The 17518-nt window shown below is 36.6% G+C and overlaps 1 protein-coding gene across 1 annotated transcript; it reads left to right on the top strand.

The window, feature by feature from the left end:
• The first annotated feature begins 8205 nt into the window (after window positions 1-8205).
• LOC120259081 (adenine phosphoribosyltransferase 4-like) lies at window positions 8206-12950 on the top strand. The gene is made up of 6 exons (XM_039266619.1): window positions 8206-8563; window positions 9606-9716; window positions 11368-11460; window positions 11812-11961; window positions 12194-12252; window positions 12485-12950. Exons 1-6 carry the CDS (start codon window positions 8482-8484, stop codon window positions 12536-12538), a joined length of 549 nt encoding a protein of 182 aa, XP_039122553.1. The 5' UTR covers window positions 8206-8481; the 3' UTR covers window positions 12539-12950.
• Window positions 12951-17518: the final 4568 nt, after the last annotated feature.

Genomic DNA, 17518 nt, shown 5'->3' with positions numbered 1-17518 from the left:
TGTTTTTGTTGCGATTGCGTTCACTAGCTACTTGAAAAATTCTGACGACACACATGATTAGATATTTTGTTTTATATATAAATAGATAAACTATATATTTGCATGATCAAATAATTGGGCGATGAATTCAATGCATATATGTTTTCTTAGTCTCGAGTCTTCTTTTATATCCCATCTATTTTTTTTTTTTAAATATTCCAATATTTTTAAATAAATAAATTCAATGCATATAGGCCAAAATAATGATGAATGGGCTAGTTTGTTTGTGACCTTAGTTAAAATACGTACAGGAGATAGATAGAGAGTGAGAAAGATACAAAAACTAAAAAAATGCAGGAAAAGTTATGGCGGGCGGACTATTGTCTTCTGCTCCATGGAGATTCATAAAAATGAATGAAGGGAGTAGCTAGGGTGGTAGTACCTGAATCCGATATTGTTGATCACATCAGTCCATGATTGATTACGCATGCATGGTGTGGAACACAAGGAAGGACTTGGCCCCCACCATCATCATCCAATCAAACACACACATACACCCACAGTCCCACTTGAGAGAGATCCGAAATGAAGCAAAGCAAATGATGTATGTGGATGTGGATTCCTGACACTCACTCATTGGCTTGTTCCCCATGAAAAGCAACGTGGTGCTCTTTGGCTCCATTTGTCAACATTACTGTACTCGTGAGAGAAGCCAACAAGCAAAGCAAGCAATGGATGATTGATAATATACACGGTGCTGCTAATCCAATTCCAGCCAACAAGGGGATCTCACTCCACTGATCCACTTGCTTTTTCTTTTCAAGATTTTCACTATTTTTGGAAAAGACTAGCCTGATTGGGTTTGTAAAAAATAGAAAACACACCACACACACGCACGCACGCACGCACTTCTATTGGTGGCTAGGAATATATATATATATATATATTAATTAAAGCATACAAGGATATATATCTAAATATCCAATCCAATTTATAAGGGTGGGACTGGGTTAGCCAAGGGGGCGGGGGGGCATGCATTAAGTAACATCCAAAGAGACGTACAAACAGACGGGAAAGCATCAGTGTCATGCAGTGGTTGAACGAATGGATCCAATTGCAGAGTGTACCCATATTGAGACAAAGCATGAGAGAAGAGATAGCCCAAATCTCTTTGGTCATAAAAGCTGGGTTTTGAAACATAACACTTAAAGGACAACGAGTATGACAATTGGCCATCTATGGGACGGGACCCACCAAGATTACCAACTGGATTCGCTTTGTCATAAACTCTGCTCCTTTGCTAGCTCTTCCGTGCCAACTTGTTCATAAGACTAACCTGGTCCTTCACCTTGTTCTCCTGATCATGGAACGCTAAACCAAGCCAATCTTGCTTGCCTCATCCCACCACCCAATCACCCTTTTTAAATTTATTATTATTATTATTAGCTTCCCTGCCTCTTATCCCAAATGTCAATTTGGTCCCATTATATTAATGTGCTGCTCGCTACAAAGGGTTAATTTTTTTGATAAATCACTCAATTTTGTCGAAATATCGGTTCTTCATCGAATTTTTGGTTTGTTTAAAGTCTTTCACTAAAAGTCACTTAGCATTTCATGAAAACAAAGTCACTCGGTGGATTAACGTTGTCGTTAGGCGGCATGGAGGCTCAGCGATTGGGTTTTTCGAGCCGCCACGTCGGTAATGACAATGTTAATCCAGCCGTGACTGTTTGTGAAAATGGTAGTGACTTTTAACGAGCTTTGAAACAAACCAAAATCGATGAGAACGATATTTCGACAAAGTTGAGTGATTTATCAAAAAAATTAACCCGCTACAAAGAGCTCATAACTTCTCGGGATTCCCGGCACTGCAATAGTAAAAACTCAGCAAAAGTATTGTAGTAATATTGTTGTTCATGCTTACGGTCATATGCGGACTGCAAAACGCCCGCAAGCCTCTCTGCCTGTCCTATGCAGGCCACAAGGCTTGTTGCCAACTCTATGTGGCCTCTATGCGGGCCGCAAGGCACCCGCAAGGCTTTTTGCTAACTCTATGCGGCCTCTATATGAGCTTATAACCCTCCTAGGTAAAATTAAAGTGTGATTTTAACTCCTCTTTTGTAATTTACAATGAGATAAGAAATTCTAAAACTTGACAAATGCAAACAATCAAAGCAAAGACACTGTTAAGTCTGATGACGTGGATTGACATTATATGATAAGCCAAATGGTGACATGGCATGAGGATGATGACGTGGCTAGAAATGACTCATCAAAAGAAAAGATGACAAGGATGATGATGTGGCAAAGGATGAGGTCATGACATGTGATGAAGATCTAGGTGGAGATTTTATGAAGATCAAGCTTAAAGACTTTATTTAGTAGATATTCCTCTCAATACAATCATGTGATGATAAACTATTTTTGATAAGTGCATCAAAACTATAGGATCTCTTCAAGAAAGATAAGTTTTATTTTAGGTATGATTATCGAAGAAGAAGACTGAAGGAAGTGGGTTGAAGAGAAAGGAGGGACCAGTTCTCAGAAGTTAGAAGAAAGCTGAAGCAAAAAGGCCAAAGAAGAAAGTGACATTTCAACCCAAGCCTTCGGCAAAGAAGACCCCCATTGTTTCAGCAAACAAGAAGAAAGCAACTGTACCAGACTCAAAAAGATTCTTGAATGAAGAATGTAAAGAGAAATGGAAGATTATTAGCAAAAGGGGTGTAATTGCAGAAAGGATCATTGATGAACCTGCATTTGATCAATATGGCTTGACAGGTTTTCTAAATGACAAAGGGCTTATCAAATCTGTCACATTTCAGAAGCACTGCAGCCCTACTCTTATTCGATAATTGAAGATCATGCTTAAAGATATTGAAGACTAAACTTGAATGAAGATGAAATCAAGAACAATATTTCATGTGCCAAACGAAGATTATTTGGGAAGACCAAACTTGGGCCAAGTTTGGAAAAAGATCGGGAGATCTTCGGTGACCATCTTTGGTGAGATAGTGTGCCTTGGTGGGCACATCCCTCTAGAGAGGTAGACTTACTGAAGTGACGAGAGGAAGGAACCGGGAGGTTGAAGGTCGCAGATTCGGGTGCATCTGGCTAGAACTCAGTTATGTTCAGTAAGGTGGGCAATGTTGCAACTGGGTGTTGCAACATCTAACTTTGGAAGGTGTCCAAGTTAGGAAGCCGCGGAGAATTCTAAAAGAGGTAACTTTGTAGACGTCGATGTGTCTATATAAGAGATCCTGCTTGAAGATTTAGGACGAGCCAAACAGTGAGAGACTCTTCGGTGAGAGTTGAGAATGTAGCCGTCGGGCAATCTTGAGAGGATATTTTTTGTATTGAGTAAGTGAGTGTTGTACTTCTTGTTCTTATACCACTTTTAGTCAATTGTTTCTCCGGGCCTGACCCCCCAGATGTAGGCAAGGTTATGCCGAACTGGGTTACCCCTCCTTTATCTTGTTTTGATTGTGTGTGAGTGTTTGATTTTTGAGTGAGTTTTTGAGTGAACTTAGCACATCACACCCCAACCGGAACCATCAGACACCAAATTTAGCATGGAAAAACCCTTCAAATTGAGGGGAAACCCATGGGACTCTTTAGAGCCTCTTGAATCTTTCACTATATTAACAATGGGATAACAAGAGGGTTCTCTATCTAAATGCAATTAGAGGTTTACAACAAGAAGGCAAGATGCACATCAACAAAATGCTCAAAAAAACACACACATCATCAACTCAATGATTAATAACATTGACATCAAGAAGAGATTAAAGAAAAATCAAACTTGGTAGGTTAGGAGAGTTATCCGCAAGAGTTCATCACACGAAATCTGAGTGAAATCCAGCACCTATTTGCCGTCCAATTGTCTTGTTTGCTCAAACCTTAGCCCCCTTTCTTTCTTCCTCTTCTTCTTGGTTTCTTGCTTCTCTTCTCTCTATGTTTTGACCCTCTTAATAAGTTTTGATCCTCTTAATAAGCCACAGGCTATAGTATGCAACCCATTTTAGCACTTCACTTCACATAAGTGAGTTTTCTATTTTGTCTTCAAAGCTTCCATTGTTGATATAGTTTTTTTTTTTTCATTTAGGGATTGGGCCAAAGCCCAACTTTTTCTTCTGGCCTAAATGTGGCTAAACCCCAACATAACCTAGCAATAATTGGCCTCTCTCTGGAAAAAATAATGATAACGAGTCACTTGTTGTGGGTGTGGGCTCGCAGCCCAAACCCCTCATCTCATGCTAAGGGTGCGCGGGTTAAATGATTAATTCATAGATCTTGCACACAACCCTAATGAATAGCTTTCGGTAAAAAAAAAACCTCAAATGAGAGAAATGAGAATGACTTGATGAATAAATTGGCTGACATTTAAAAAAAAAATTGTGAAAACAAACTAAGAAATAATCAATGATAATAAAATCACGACTACTCCTTTTTTTTTCCTCTAGGGGAAATAAATGAATTTTAGTATATTGTTTCATGCATTGATAAAACTTAGCTTGTACGGATAATTTCAAGTTCGAAGATAATTCCAAGCATGAACCAAGATAGTTGGGTGCGTTTTGGAGCAGGGTAACACAAGGAGACAGAAGACTGTAAGTCATAATAATAACTTTTTTAAAAGAAAAAAATAAAAATAAATTATTAATAATAATCATAATAATAATTTTATATAAAAATTAATAAATCATAATTTAATAATAAAATTTAAATAACAACAAGAAAAAAAAATATTTTGATAGAATTTTCTCGCTTAATTATCAAAATTTTTTATACTGATGTGAAAAGTTGAGGATTCGATTCTCTTCCAATGTAGAGTTGAGATTTAAATAATATATGTGTGATAAATTATCTATATGAAAAGGGAAAAAAAAAACTCAAACTCCTTTCAGTTCAATTATTATATTTATCTTCTTCTATCAACCAAATATTGGAAAAGTGTTTTTTTTTTTTTTTAATTTTGTCAAGTATAACAACTAATATTGCCAAATTTGACTTGAGTGAAACAATCTCATTTTCAGTTGTTTTGCTCACCCATTTTCATCGATCATCTACAATATTGGTAACATATTGATATTTTTGATTTCTGCATCACCAAAACTAAAACGAGCTAGTTTGGAGGAATTTGTTCCAACCATAAAATGAACCTTTGACTTTACAAAGTCTTGTGTTCTAAACTCTATTGACCCCTCATTAAATGTTGAGAATAGTTAAAGTGAGTGGATCATGCATATGTGGGGTTGTAATAGTGGCTTAAGTTTTGAACTTTCATCTTACCTAATCGGTTTTATATGTTTATTATATTCTCTTGTTTTTTTTCTTTTTGTACTTATTTATTAACTAATAAATATTTATTTTTTAAAATAAACAACACTAAAGTCAAACTCAAAATTTTCAACAATTTATAGATGTCATACACGTCAAAAGTCATTGGGTATCTCCTCCCACTTCAAAAATTATGACAACTCTCATCGGCAACGGTGGAACTATACTTGAAAATTTTAATTTATCCGTTTGACCCGCGACCAATATATATATTAACATGATGCTTCCATCAGTTCCATGTGTTTGATAAATAAATATCATTATTTGGAAGAATCTTTTTTCATAACTACCAAAGTGATCACATATTCCCTTACGTTAACTAATTATAAAATATTTTATCATATTACAAGTCGGCAACCAAGTACAATGTACGAGAGCATCAACATCCACACATGGTCAACTCGGTCGCAAGCTGTTAGAGCTAGCTCTGTGAACATATAATTTATATATATGTTTAATTACAAGCAAAAACAAGGGGAAGAAAACTGAGTTCAGATAATATTGATTAAAAACTTGATAGAACTAAATAATATGGAGTTTAGTAATAATGTTCTTTTAGTCGTGCTTATCTGAAGATACTCATTTTTTTTAAATAAAAAAAAAAAGAAAAGAAAAATAACTTCACAAGCCAAAGGCAAAGAAGAAGACTTAATTTCTTCTTCAGAGTTCAGATAAGGTGTTTGACAAACGACGTCGTGTGCATGCAGCATATTCTTCGCTTTTAGGATCTGAGCAATAGCTTCACAAGCAAAACATCACTCTTTTTTTCACTAAGATTATAATTAGGAGTTTCCACAACCAATGATGAGAGTGTATCATATTCATATATGATTGGGAATATAATTAATTAGATGATCTTGGGAGAGAAATCACCGCTCATAAAATTGATGTAAATAAGATTGGTACGAATCACCAGGCCAATTTTATAAGAGGCTTCTTTCATTTGGCCACCAGTACGGTGATTATATTCTGGAGCTGTGTTTCTGGCAAACATGCATGATTGGATTAGTAAAGATGCTCCAGTTGTTGCTGAATATAATTAAACAGGGGGTGTTTACCCAGACAGCAGGAGGCCATGAAGTGATTAAACAAATTCATTTATAAATTTCCTTAAATGTGTGCTATCACCTCATCACCTCCCAAAAAATAGTTATATATAAATATGTTAATGTTCCCTTACAGCTATATATATATATATATATCTATACTGCCTGTTGTTCTTGATTAGACGGATTCCTTGTGCTGTATTAAGAGGGAAGAAAAGAAAACAGTATAATTAGCATATTAATGAATAATTAAAGGAAGGATGGTTCCTTGTTTATTCCATGACAGGAGGGACTATGCATGCCGGCCAAATCATATGAAGAGACAAACAGTGTCTTGTGCTCATGCTGTCCATGCACCAAATCAAACAAAATAAATTTGCCCACGAGGTGTAGTATCTTCGCACTTCGCATCCCATGCTAGCTCTATTATTTGATATCGCCCCCTTTTTTTTAATGTCTATATACCATGCACCCTGGCGCTTGCTTTACTCAATGCTTGACAAACTAGTTGTACTTTTGGTTAGTGTTTGTAGATCATATTTTATTTTATTTAAATTTTCATATATATATATATATATATATAAAGAGAGCTAAAGGAAAAAAAAATTAATTTAATCAAGCTCAATAATATTCACTTGATGATCAGTTGTGATATATTTCAAAGCGATAGAGGGATTAGGGAGGGGAGGGGGGCATGAGAAGAACAAGATTGGAGTGGGAGTGGGAGTGGGAGTGGGCTACAACTTACAAATCGAACCGATATAAAGGAAGGAATATAGGAGACGTGAACCATTTTGTAAAGGCAAAAGACCCCACATGGAGTCCGAAGTTGGCAAAAAGAAAATATCATTTGAATTTGCAGCCGTACGTTGCTGCTAGCTACTGCTACTGCTACTGCTATATATATATATATATATCAGTAAACTGTAAACTAGTACAGGAGCGAGCACCGAATCCAAAGACCGAGCAATATCCAGCGAATCCTGGACTGACACACAGGCAACCTTCCGAACCGGTGCACCCGGGTCTTGTTGCCATCTCAAGCCACGAGCCAACGGATCATTCATTCTGATCATCTTTACGGCCCTCATTACTCTTGCGACTTGCCAGCTGGATATCGGCTCATCTTTTCAGCCAGAACTTTTTTTTTTTTTAATTTTATTTTTTGTTATGCATTGTTTCGTTGTTTTTTTTTTTACCCAGAGTAACTGTTATTAGAAAAACAAAGTAAATTTCTTCACGGCGCCTTGTTTTATACACATAATTAACTAATATGTCACACAAAGTAAATTCGTTATCCTTTCAATCAATCAAATCACAAATCACGTGACAATCGAAATTTACCAAATCTGTGATGTTGTTCGGGTGGATGAAATAAGCAACAATAAAGGGGATATGCCACCGGATGAAGTTATTTACAATGGTCCACTCTACAGAAAGGAAAGGAAAGGAAAGGAAAGGAAAGGTTAACATAAATAAAACACACATAAAAAGTGATTACTATTTCTGAGATAGGCTTGGTCTGGGTTGTCAACTTTTAACTCTATGAAGTTTTGAATCCCCAAGCAACAAATAAAACCAGAGCAGTTAGCCTAGAGTAGAGAGACTTAACCAGACAGACATACTGATACTGTACAGTTATTATTATACACCATACCTGGTACATACACTAGTTGTTCGCCACTGGTGAGAAGAGGACAAAAGTGGGACTCGGCAGAGAAAGACAAAAACACTCACCACCCTCGACTGGATGAGTTTTCATTATTATTATTATTATTATTATTATTATTTAACTTCTCTGAAGAGTGCTTCCCTTTCTTCTTTACTGTATAAATACCAACCGCTTTCCTTACTTGCGTTGTCTATCTCTTCTTGCTCTCATCTTCATCCAATCAATCACAAAATCATTTATTCATCACTTCTCGTTCTCTCTCTTTTCAATATATACATATATCATCTTGTATTGAATATAAATATATATATCATCTTGTCGCTACTACTACAACAACTAAAATTAGGATCTCAGAGTTCTTTGACACACACGAACACACACACACACACACACACACACGCACAGAGAGTGGAGAGAGGGGTAACGCAAGGTGTGAGTTCTGGAGCAATGTCGGCTTTCCAGGACAAGGACCCCCGCGCAGAGGTCATTGCTTCTTCGATACGAGTCGTTCCCAACTTCCCCAAACCAGGTAGCGCCCCCTTTCTTATGCATATCCTTTTTCTTCAATTTCTTCTCTGCCCCTCATATTCTGTTCTATTCTTCTTCACTTCGTTTTCCTTTCTATTTATTTATTTATTTGTTTAAAGATTTTGTCTTTTGGTAAGAATTCCTTTTTCTCTCTCTCTCTCTCTCTCTCTCTCTCCTAATTTGTGGTCTTGCCTTCGCCTTTGGTTTTTCATTTCAAAACATGTGATAAAATTTCATGGATAAAGATGTGCTTCTTTCTTGTGAATTTCAGCTCAAATAATTTTTGAGTAAAGTGGATAAACCACTAATTTATTAAATACAGCTCAAACAATTTCAAGTGTTTTTATTTTATTTATTTATTTTTATGTAAGGATGATAAACCTCATTCATCATCCAAAAGTGTTTTAATTGTTTTCTTCGTCTACTTTTCTATTATCATCTGTTCCCTGATGATGCATGTATGTGTGTTTTTATAATAAAATGGATAAATCATATTTATGAAATAAATAAATAAATAAATAAATAATTGTAGTACAAGTAGAGGAGATACGATACGAGAAAAACAAGTACAGGAAAACAGGGGATTTCATTGGCAGCAAAGCAATCCACTTGCATTTTGGGCCGTATGCTTCTATGCTTATTAGTGATTCTATGAGCAAAGCAAGCAAGATCATGGATGTGAGGAGGTTAAAGAGAATGAATTCTTCTGTTGGTTTACCATTTTTTCTTCAGAAGAGTAGTTTGTCTTTCTCACCGTGATGTTAGTCGCTTGTCTATTGCCTATTGCCTATTGCCTATTGCCTAGCTGAGGGAGGACATAGACAAATGTCTCTGTGTGGTTACCTGCTGCTGTTCTCTTTGTCATAGATAGTGTGTGTGTGTGTATATATGCACGCCTATTGCCTATTGCCTATTGCCTATTGCCTATTGCCTATCCCCATGTTGTCGTCTTTGCACAGATCTCTCTTTCCGTGTTGTGTATATATGCACGCCTTTGCTTCACCACTGTGGCATTTCTGAGAAGTGGATAATTGGTTTTGCAGGGATTATGTTCCAAGACATCACCACGTTGCTTCTGGATCCCATAGCATTCAAGAACGTGGTGGATATGTTCGTCGAGAGGTACACCGGGATGGGCATCTCGGTTGTGGCTGGTAAGAACTCTTTTCCCTTCTTCCAGTGTTTTTTTTTTTAAAATTCTTTTTTTAGCTTAATCTAGTGGACTCCATTCTAGATTTTGTTGTCTGTAATCATACTTATTGCCGATCCCTTTCGTTAAACATGTCGGTTGTGGGGCCGTTCACTTTAAAATTATGCCAATAAAGATTTCTTCATTTCAATTGAAGAGCTTGTTTGTCGCCTTTCGGAAAGATAAAAGAAGCTTTTAATGGGTGGGAGGGTGCCTGGGTTGACGGCATTGCCATCTTAGTGGCTGGGTTATCATGTCCGGCCTTGGATTAGTTGACTTAGGGCCTGTGGTTTCAATTTGTATCCTCTGTTGTGTGTGTATGCTGTGGCCTGTGGAGGTGGTGGGTAGACGTCCATGTTGCTTTCCGGTCCCCACAGTGATGTAACTATGTGGGAAAGCTGCCATTCTGGCCTGCAGCAGCAATCTTTCCAATGTTTTAGTTGACCCTGTTACAGTAGGATCATTGATTGCTTCTCTTATTGGCCGCTTTTCAATCTACATTGTTCTGTCTCTCATTTCAACTTCTTTGATTTGGTCAGTGGTGCTACGGTCATTAATCATGTTCCATTGCCACTAAACTTCTGAAGCTCGTACTAACAAACAGATGAGTTTGGTGTATTTATATTTATATATTATTCACTACTTTGCAGCCTGTACTTGTTGCAGATTGATACAATTTTGTCTAGGACTGGTAGGTGTTTTCCTTTTTTTACATATTACTACATATTAATGGTCTCTTATTATTTATCAGTATATTTCATTTATGCTTTAGCTCGATCATTAACACGTCTTTCTCTAATCCTATTGGGGAAGTGTTTAGTGATTTAGATGTCTCATACCACTGATGCTTTTAGTGGTGGCACTGTACCTCCACTTCCAGCGGTCCTACTTTAAATATTTGCCTTTGAAATGGGTGTTAGGTTGCACTTATTAACACCATAAATCATCTATAGTGTTTATTAGTGTGTTATGCACTATAAGCAAAGCATTTGAAACCTGTGAGGTGCTGAATCTGTACAGCTTTGAGCACCGAGCCAAATAATTCTTGATGACATATAAAACTTTGATGTTAGCTAACCTCATCTCCCTTACATGAATGGGGAACTTGTTTTATGGGGGTTCAAGCGCTTTAGTCATTTTAATGTTGTCATTAAGTTGAATTGCACATTTTTGCATCATGTTGACAAACTTATTGCTGTTGATGACCATTGTATCTGATTTGATTCTCACTATCAATCTAATCCAAGTAACGGCTAAATTGGGAAAAAAGGAAAACAAAACAAAGTGGAAGATGAAACCATCTCGTTCTTGTGTATATCTTTCCCCTATTCCTTTGTGATGAGCAGAGGGGCTGAGTTCATTCATAGGGACTAAGACTGGAAAGTTAATAAAAAAAAGAAAAAAAAAGTTTTGTAAAGGCTGCGGCATGTTTAAATTAGGAAGAAATTTTGACACCTGTACACTATACTTGGGAGTTCCATATGGAGGGCAATGGTGCTGGTGTTCATAATTTATATGTTTGGTGTTTGGCTGTTTCTAGCCATATCATTCTTACTATTCTAGGGGATGCTGTTATTATTGTTATGACTAACTTGGTGATGGTTTGAGTTTCTTAGGAATTGAGGCTAGAGGCTTCATATTTGGATCACCCATTGCACTAGCTATTGGTGCAAAGTTTGTCCCACTGAGAAAACCGAGAAAGTTGCCGGGTATGATGATTTTTTTCCTTTCAAAATATTGAGTTCTGCTTGATGATTTCTCTTTTTATGCACAATGATTGTCAAGGTTGAGTTGGGTTTTAATGATCTATTTTAAGGAAGATAAATATTCAGGCATGCACTGTTTGATATGGGTTATTTGAAAAGCTTACGTTAGTAGAACTTGTGTTAGAATTGCACAAGTTTTTTTTTTTAAAAAAAAAAAATTAGGCTAGGTTGCTTGCTTCATGGGTTTGCCAGAATCGTTTTCCTGTATCTTGTGTTTGATTTACATTTTCCTTTTAATAAAGCTCTTGTTAGAGCAACTATTGGCTTATGAGTCTCGTGAATGAAAATTTTCAGGTGAAGTGATTGCAGAAAAGTATGATCTGGAATATGGAACAGATTGCCTTGAAATGCATGTAGGGGCAGTTCAACCTGGGGAGCGTGTTTTGGTAGTTGATGATTTGGTTGCAACTGGTGGAACGCTTTGTGCGGCCATTAGTTTAATAGGTGCATTACCTACTGATATTCTCTTGTTCTGCAGCTATATTTATGCTTCTTATTCATTTGGGAAATCATTATTATTACACCAGCATGCCATTTAGCTTGATCGTTGATTGTATTGTTTGGGTTTCAGTTTCCTTAAATCTATGTATTTGCATTTTAACTTGTTAAATTTATTATTCCTGCAACTTGAGTCATGCAGCTTTTATAACCTACGGTACTTGTTTCTTTCATCTAGAGCGGGTTGGGGCTGAAGTGGTTGAATGTGCATGTGTCATTGAGCTTCCTGAACTCAAGGTGTGTTTAGTATGCTTATTTTGTTTTTATCTCTCCTTGTCTCCCTTGGCATCCATTTTTCTCCATGCAATTCACTACAACTTGTTCCTATGTTTATTATACATACATATATATATATATATATATATGTTCCTGATTTGAATTGATTTTTGTGTGAGAACAATATAGTGCTCAATTTATCAAGCAAGGAAAATGGAGGATGTTAAACAGAGGTGGATGTTATTTGGTGCAGGGTCGTGAAAGGTTAAGGGATAAACCATTGTACATACTTGTGGAGTCACGCTGATGGTAATTACCGTGTCTTTAGGCTGTGGAAGAGATTAATGATATATAGATATGTATATCATCAGAGAGGGTTGTCCATCTGCGTTTTGCTGCAGCAAGAAGTTGATGTCTCTACATTAGACATTGGATCATGAAGAAAAATGGTGTAATTTTCTGTTTTATCCTCCAATGGGGATTGGGAAGGTTCTCTTAATTATTTTTCTTCTTTTTTTCTTCTTTTGTTTTTTCTCTTTTTGTTTTCCTATAGTTTGACTTAGCCTTTGGAGGGATCAAGCAAATTGCTGAAACCAAGAAGGAAGTTGAATTCAAGTATAATATGTCTATGAGTCAACCCTTCATTCAGCATTGGACAATCTATCTTACTTTGTGTCTGTTATAAGCTCTTGATTCAGCACTAGCTATTAATTTCTGCATCCTATGGTGTACAAGTAAGTAAATCGTACAATTGTTAAGATGTTAAAGAGGCAAGTGCAAGCCACAAGTGGAATACTGTTGTTATCTGACAACCAAATTGGAAAGATGACAGGAACAGTAAGATCATAAAGTCATTCAATCCTTCAATTTTTCTTTGTCATTGGACTTGTGTGTGTGTGTACACAAAAAGACTGTTAATAGACAAAATCTGATGGCATCGGCGGCAGGATGATTGATCGCATATTCATATTAATATGAGATATAAACATGAAAGCAATATTGAAGATCCTTTGAGTCCCTCTGGCATTAGCACTGGCACTGGCACGAGAATTGTTATTTTGCTTGTCTTTCAAAGTCTAAAACTTAACAAGGAGAAGCGGTTTTTTTAGCTATCCACACATTTGTTCAACATGAATACAAAAAATGTCAATGATCAAATGGTCTATTTGTATATGGGTCGTTAATAGATCTCTTCACGATAAGAGTTTGATTCTCGGTTGAGGGCACATTTCTGAGAGATGTGAGCAGTGGTTGTGTGCGGGTGGTCCCAGTGCCCATGTGTGTTCGGACCCCGTCCCCACTTGCTTCACTAAGATTTGTGCACGTCTCTGACGATTTAGCAGGGTCTTCGGGCTGCATGTTCCTCTTGTCAAAAAAACATGAATACAAAATGGTGGCGTTGTTGTTCATGGAATTCAGCCTACTTAAACATCGTTGAATTGGATTGTTGCACCTCCATGAATTGCTTTCTTAAACTTTGTTAATATGCACCAGGTATCAATTAGATTGGAAACAAATAATTTTACTCTTTTTTATTTTACCTTTATCCCGAATTACTACTTTGCAGCTATTTTATTTTACATAATGTTGCATTGCTTTTTACATTGCATGTACTGTACATACACACTCTTTGATATATTTGTAATCACAAAGACCATATATATATATATATATTTCTTTTTTGGACAAATAAGACAAGCGCTTGTAATGAATCTACACAAATGCACTCAAGGAGCAGCTAATATCAATCAATGCTGACACTCAACTACCATCACACATGCAGTGAAGTTCGTTACTCCTCAATGTACTATTCAAAGCAAATAAAAGGCACCTCATTGTAATATGCAGAACAATATAACGCACCAACTTCTCCACAGACCATTCCACATTCATCAACAAGCATCCAACTACTGCTATTAAGAACAATAGCTAAATCTCAACAGGAAAATAAGATGACACAGCAAGAGCTCAACAATGCTGTACACCGATTACAATTTTGAGAGATCAACACAATCTCCCAACCATGAGAGAACAGGGCATCCTTCGATGTTCTTCTACCCTGCACTCTCTTCCTCTCTTCTCCCCCCATTTTAGTTTTTATTTCCTCTTTGCGTTGGGATAAGCTCTCATAAGCTATTTATGAGATACATATCCCAATGAATCATAACAGTGTCATCAGAGGTGTGCATGACACAAAGGCCAATTTCATCAATTATTTTGAATTCTTGGATATTGAAACTGACTTGATCATAAAATGGGTTGGTAGGACCAACTGTGTGGCATGCTCAATATTAATTAAGTGGCATGAATTGAGGGCCAAACAAACAAGTAGCATTATATATATATATCTGTGACTGTCAGGCACAGGATTCAGGATGACAGAAGCTGTGGTAATGCTAGCTGCATGTACATACATGAGGGCAGGCAGGAAGCAGGAGGCTTCACTCTCAACCATGCATCATTCATCTAAATTAGACCAGACTGGAATGGCATCTATATATATATACATAATATATGATATTGCATTATTGGAACTTGTATATATGGAGCATTAAAGTGTTTTTTCCTGGCTTTCTTGCTTCTTTAATATCATGGCCATGTGCATTGTCATGTGTTGTGAGATCAACTACCATACTTGTGCCCTTCATTTTTTTCCTTTTTGTATTCTTTGTGATGGGTGATTCTTGTATGATAGTCTGAAACAACTGTTAATAACTGTAATAACTGCTGGTGGTGGCAAATCTTAGTCGCGTCAAATTGTGCACCTTCTCCTTCAATGAAAGCCATTTCTGACCAAAGTCCTTCATGACCGATTTAATTAGCTGGGCTTTTTTCCTTATCATTATTATTATTTAAGGTCAGTGAAATTAATCATATGATAAAATATTGCAAGCATAATGGCAGCATTAATTAGCATTACTACCCAAGCGACTTGAAAAGAAATGGCCGAACTTCTTTATTTAAGATTTATTCGTCATTTGGTTCATGAATGCAATAATAAAATAGCACAATTTGAAGAAAACATGCATTTATCTTGTCGTATTTCAATGCATGATTTCTCTCCATTAATGATGATGGATGGGATGTGACCAGGAGTGGAGAGATTCCTATTTTTTTTTTATTATTTTATTCTGGTCTATATTTCTTCAACTTTCAATTATTTCATTTATTTGTTAACCCGGTTATTAGGATCCTATATAGTGATTCATTCGCATGTTTCCATGTCTCGGGACATGGTGGGGCCACTTTGTCCGAGATACTATTGGACATTTGGACCCTTAACTTGCATCCTTTGGCTAATCCGGTGTTTCAGGAAGTAATCATTCTTTTAAGATGCTCTCAGATCTCATATTTAGAGTTTAAGACTGACTGACTGACTGACTAATTTAAATTAGCGTCATTATGGCTTTGTTGTTTGAAACCTGATGATTTTTTTTTTCTTACTGGTTAATTAATTCAACAACAGCTGCTGTAATCTGTTTCCAGTGTCTGGTTCTAAAGTTAAAAGTAGTACCGTATAGCACTTAGCATGCAAGTAAGCAGCTTTAGAGAACAATTTTTAAAATAATTGGATTCAGAACTGGTTGGGTTGGTTGCCTGAGATTATATTGATAGATGGATTGATGGAAAGATAAAAGGCTGAGCCGAGTCAAAAGCAGAGAAGCCATGGTCAAATAAGGATATATATATATATATATATATGTTTATATTGAAGTGGATTAGAGTACATGCATGCTGGTGTTGTTCATAATTTCATTTCCTAAAAATACTCAGACTGTGGCTAAGACATGATTAAAGGCCCTCAAAATCCAAAACTAAAGAGGGGGTCTTTCTTTATTGGTATTGAAGAAAAACAAAAGAGAGTTGTTAAGAGTGGCAATTAGAATGATTGAAAGCATAGATTTCACCAGGCAGTTAAAGCATTAGTATCATCATCATCACCAGCACTTGAAACATACACAGAGATCAAGAGGCAAAGAAGGAAGAGGAGAAGAGAGAGTAAAAATAAGAGGCACAACCGGTCCCAAGGAGCACGCTTGGGAGAGGTAAAAACTAAAGAGAGAGATGAGGGGGACCCCGGGGGCCGCCAAAGCTGAAAGCTGAGCGTAATTTATAATCTCTTGGTTGCACAAGCCAGCAGCAGCAGCAGCAGCAGCAGCAGCAGCAGGCGTGGGTGAACAAAGCCTGCCCACCAACAACATCCAACATCCAACATCCAACATCCACCAGTAGCATGCAATTTACCCACCCAAGTCCCAACCTTCAAATAAAATCTCTTTCTTTCTGGTTCTCAACCTCGTTTACAGTGTAGTGTATCTTCAAATTCAAAATTCCACACATTTGAATCTCATTGATCATGTAGGAGTATTACAGTATTACTCACAATACCTTATTGTATTTTATTTTATTATATATGCAAATATACATACTGATTCATTCATTCATTCATTCATTCATTGCGCGTCTTCATGCTTCCTTCATCTTACAAGTGTGACAAATTAAGTCAACATCAGTTGTTGTAGCTTAGCCTGTGTGCAGACGACCTTGTTAGTGTTTTTTTTTTTTTAGTCATACATCATCATGCCTGTGCATATAACCTTGCTTCGAAGGGGAATGACCAACAAAGTATGATGCTTGTCATTCTAGCTATGATGGATCAGGATTAGTAAAAACAATCCAACTAATTAATTTACTTGGTTCTTAAGCTGAAGGAAAAAAAGAACAAACTTCCAATTAGTTAGGTCCAACATCAGAATGAATCCACTGTCTTAATAAGATACTCCTTGGCTTCTTCCAACAGACTACCTTTTGTAGAAGAATTATGGCAGCTGCACCCCTTAATTGTCCTTTAGACAGGTGGTTTATTGTCTCCTTGAATTACAATGAAGTGAGTTTGTTGTGATGTCAACATGTGTGGTTTTTTTTTTTCTCTCTAAATCAACTTTGTTGGTTGTGATTTGACTGCTGTCCTGACTGCAGACATAATTTCCTTTCGATTTGTTCCTTTTTTTTTTCCATTCAATAAAATTATAAAACACACTTGGTAGGATGTAAGAAAATGATTTAACACTCAACTGAGAATAAAGAAATGGCTTCAAGAAACATTTTATAAATTTTTAGTGGGTTTTTAAATAAATTCATTTATTTGTCTGATTATCACTGAAGAATGGAGCTCCACGTACAGAGTGTAGAGACATAAAGATATGATGAAGCGAACGTGAGGATGGTTCCCAAAATCCAAATTTGGTGGGGTCTGGACTAGCCAGCGCAATCAATTTTGAGTTAG

The sequence above is a fragment of the Dioscorea cayenensis genome, chromosome 4, assembly GCF_009730915.1.
Source record: "Dioscorea cayenensis subsp. rotundata cultivar TDr96_F1 chromosome 4, TDr96_F1_v2_PseudoChromosome.rev07_lg8_w22 25.fasta, whole genome shotgun sequence".
NCBI lineage: Eukaryota > Viridiplantae > Streptophyta > Magnoliopsida > Dioscoreales > Dioscoreaceae > Dioscorea > Dioscorea cayenensis.
Note: the sequence above shows the minus strand (reverse complement) of the source record. Positions and strands in the feature narration are given on the sequence as shown.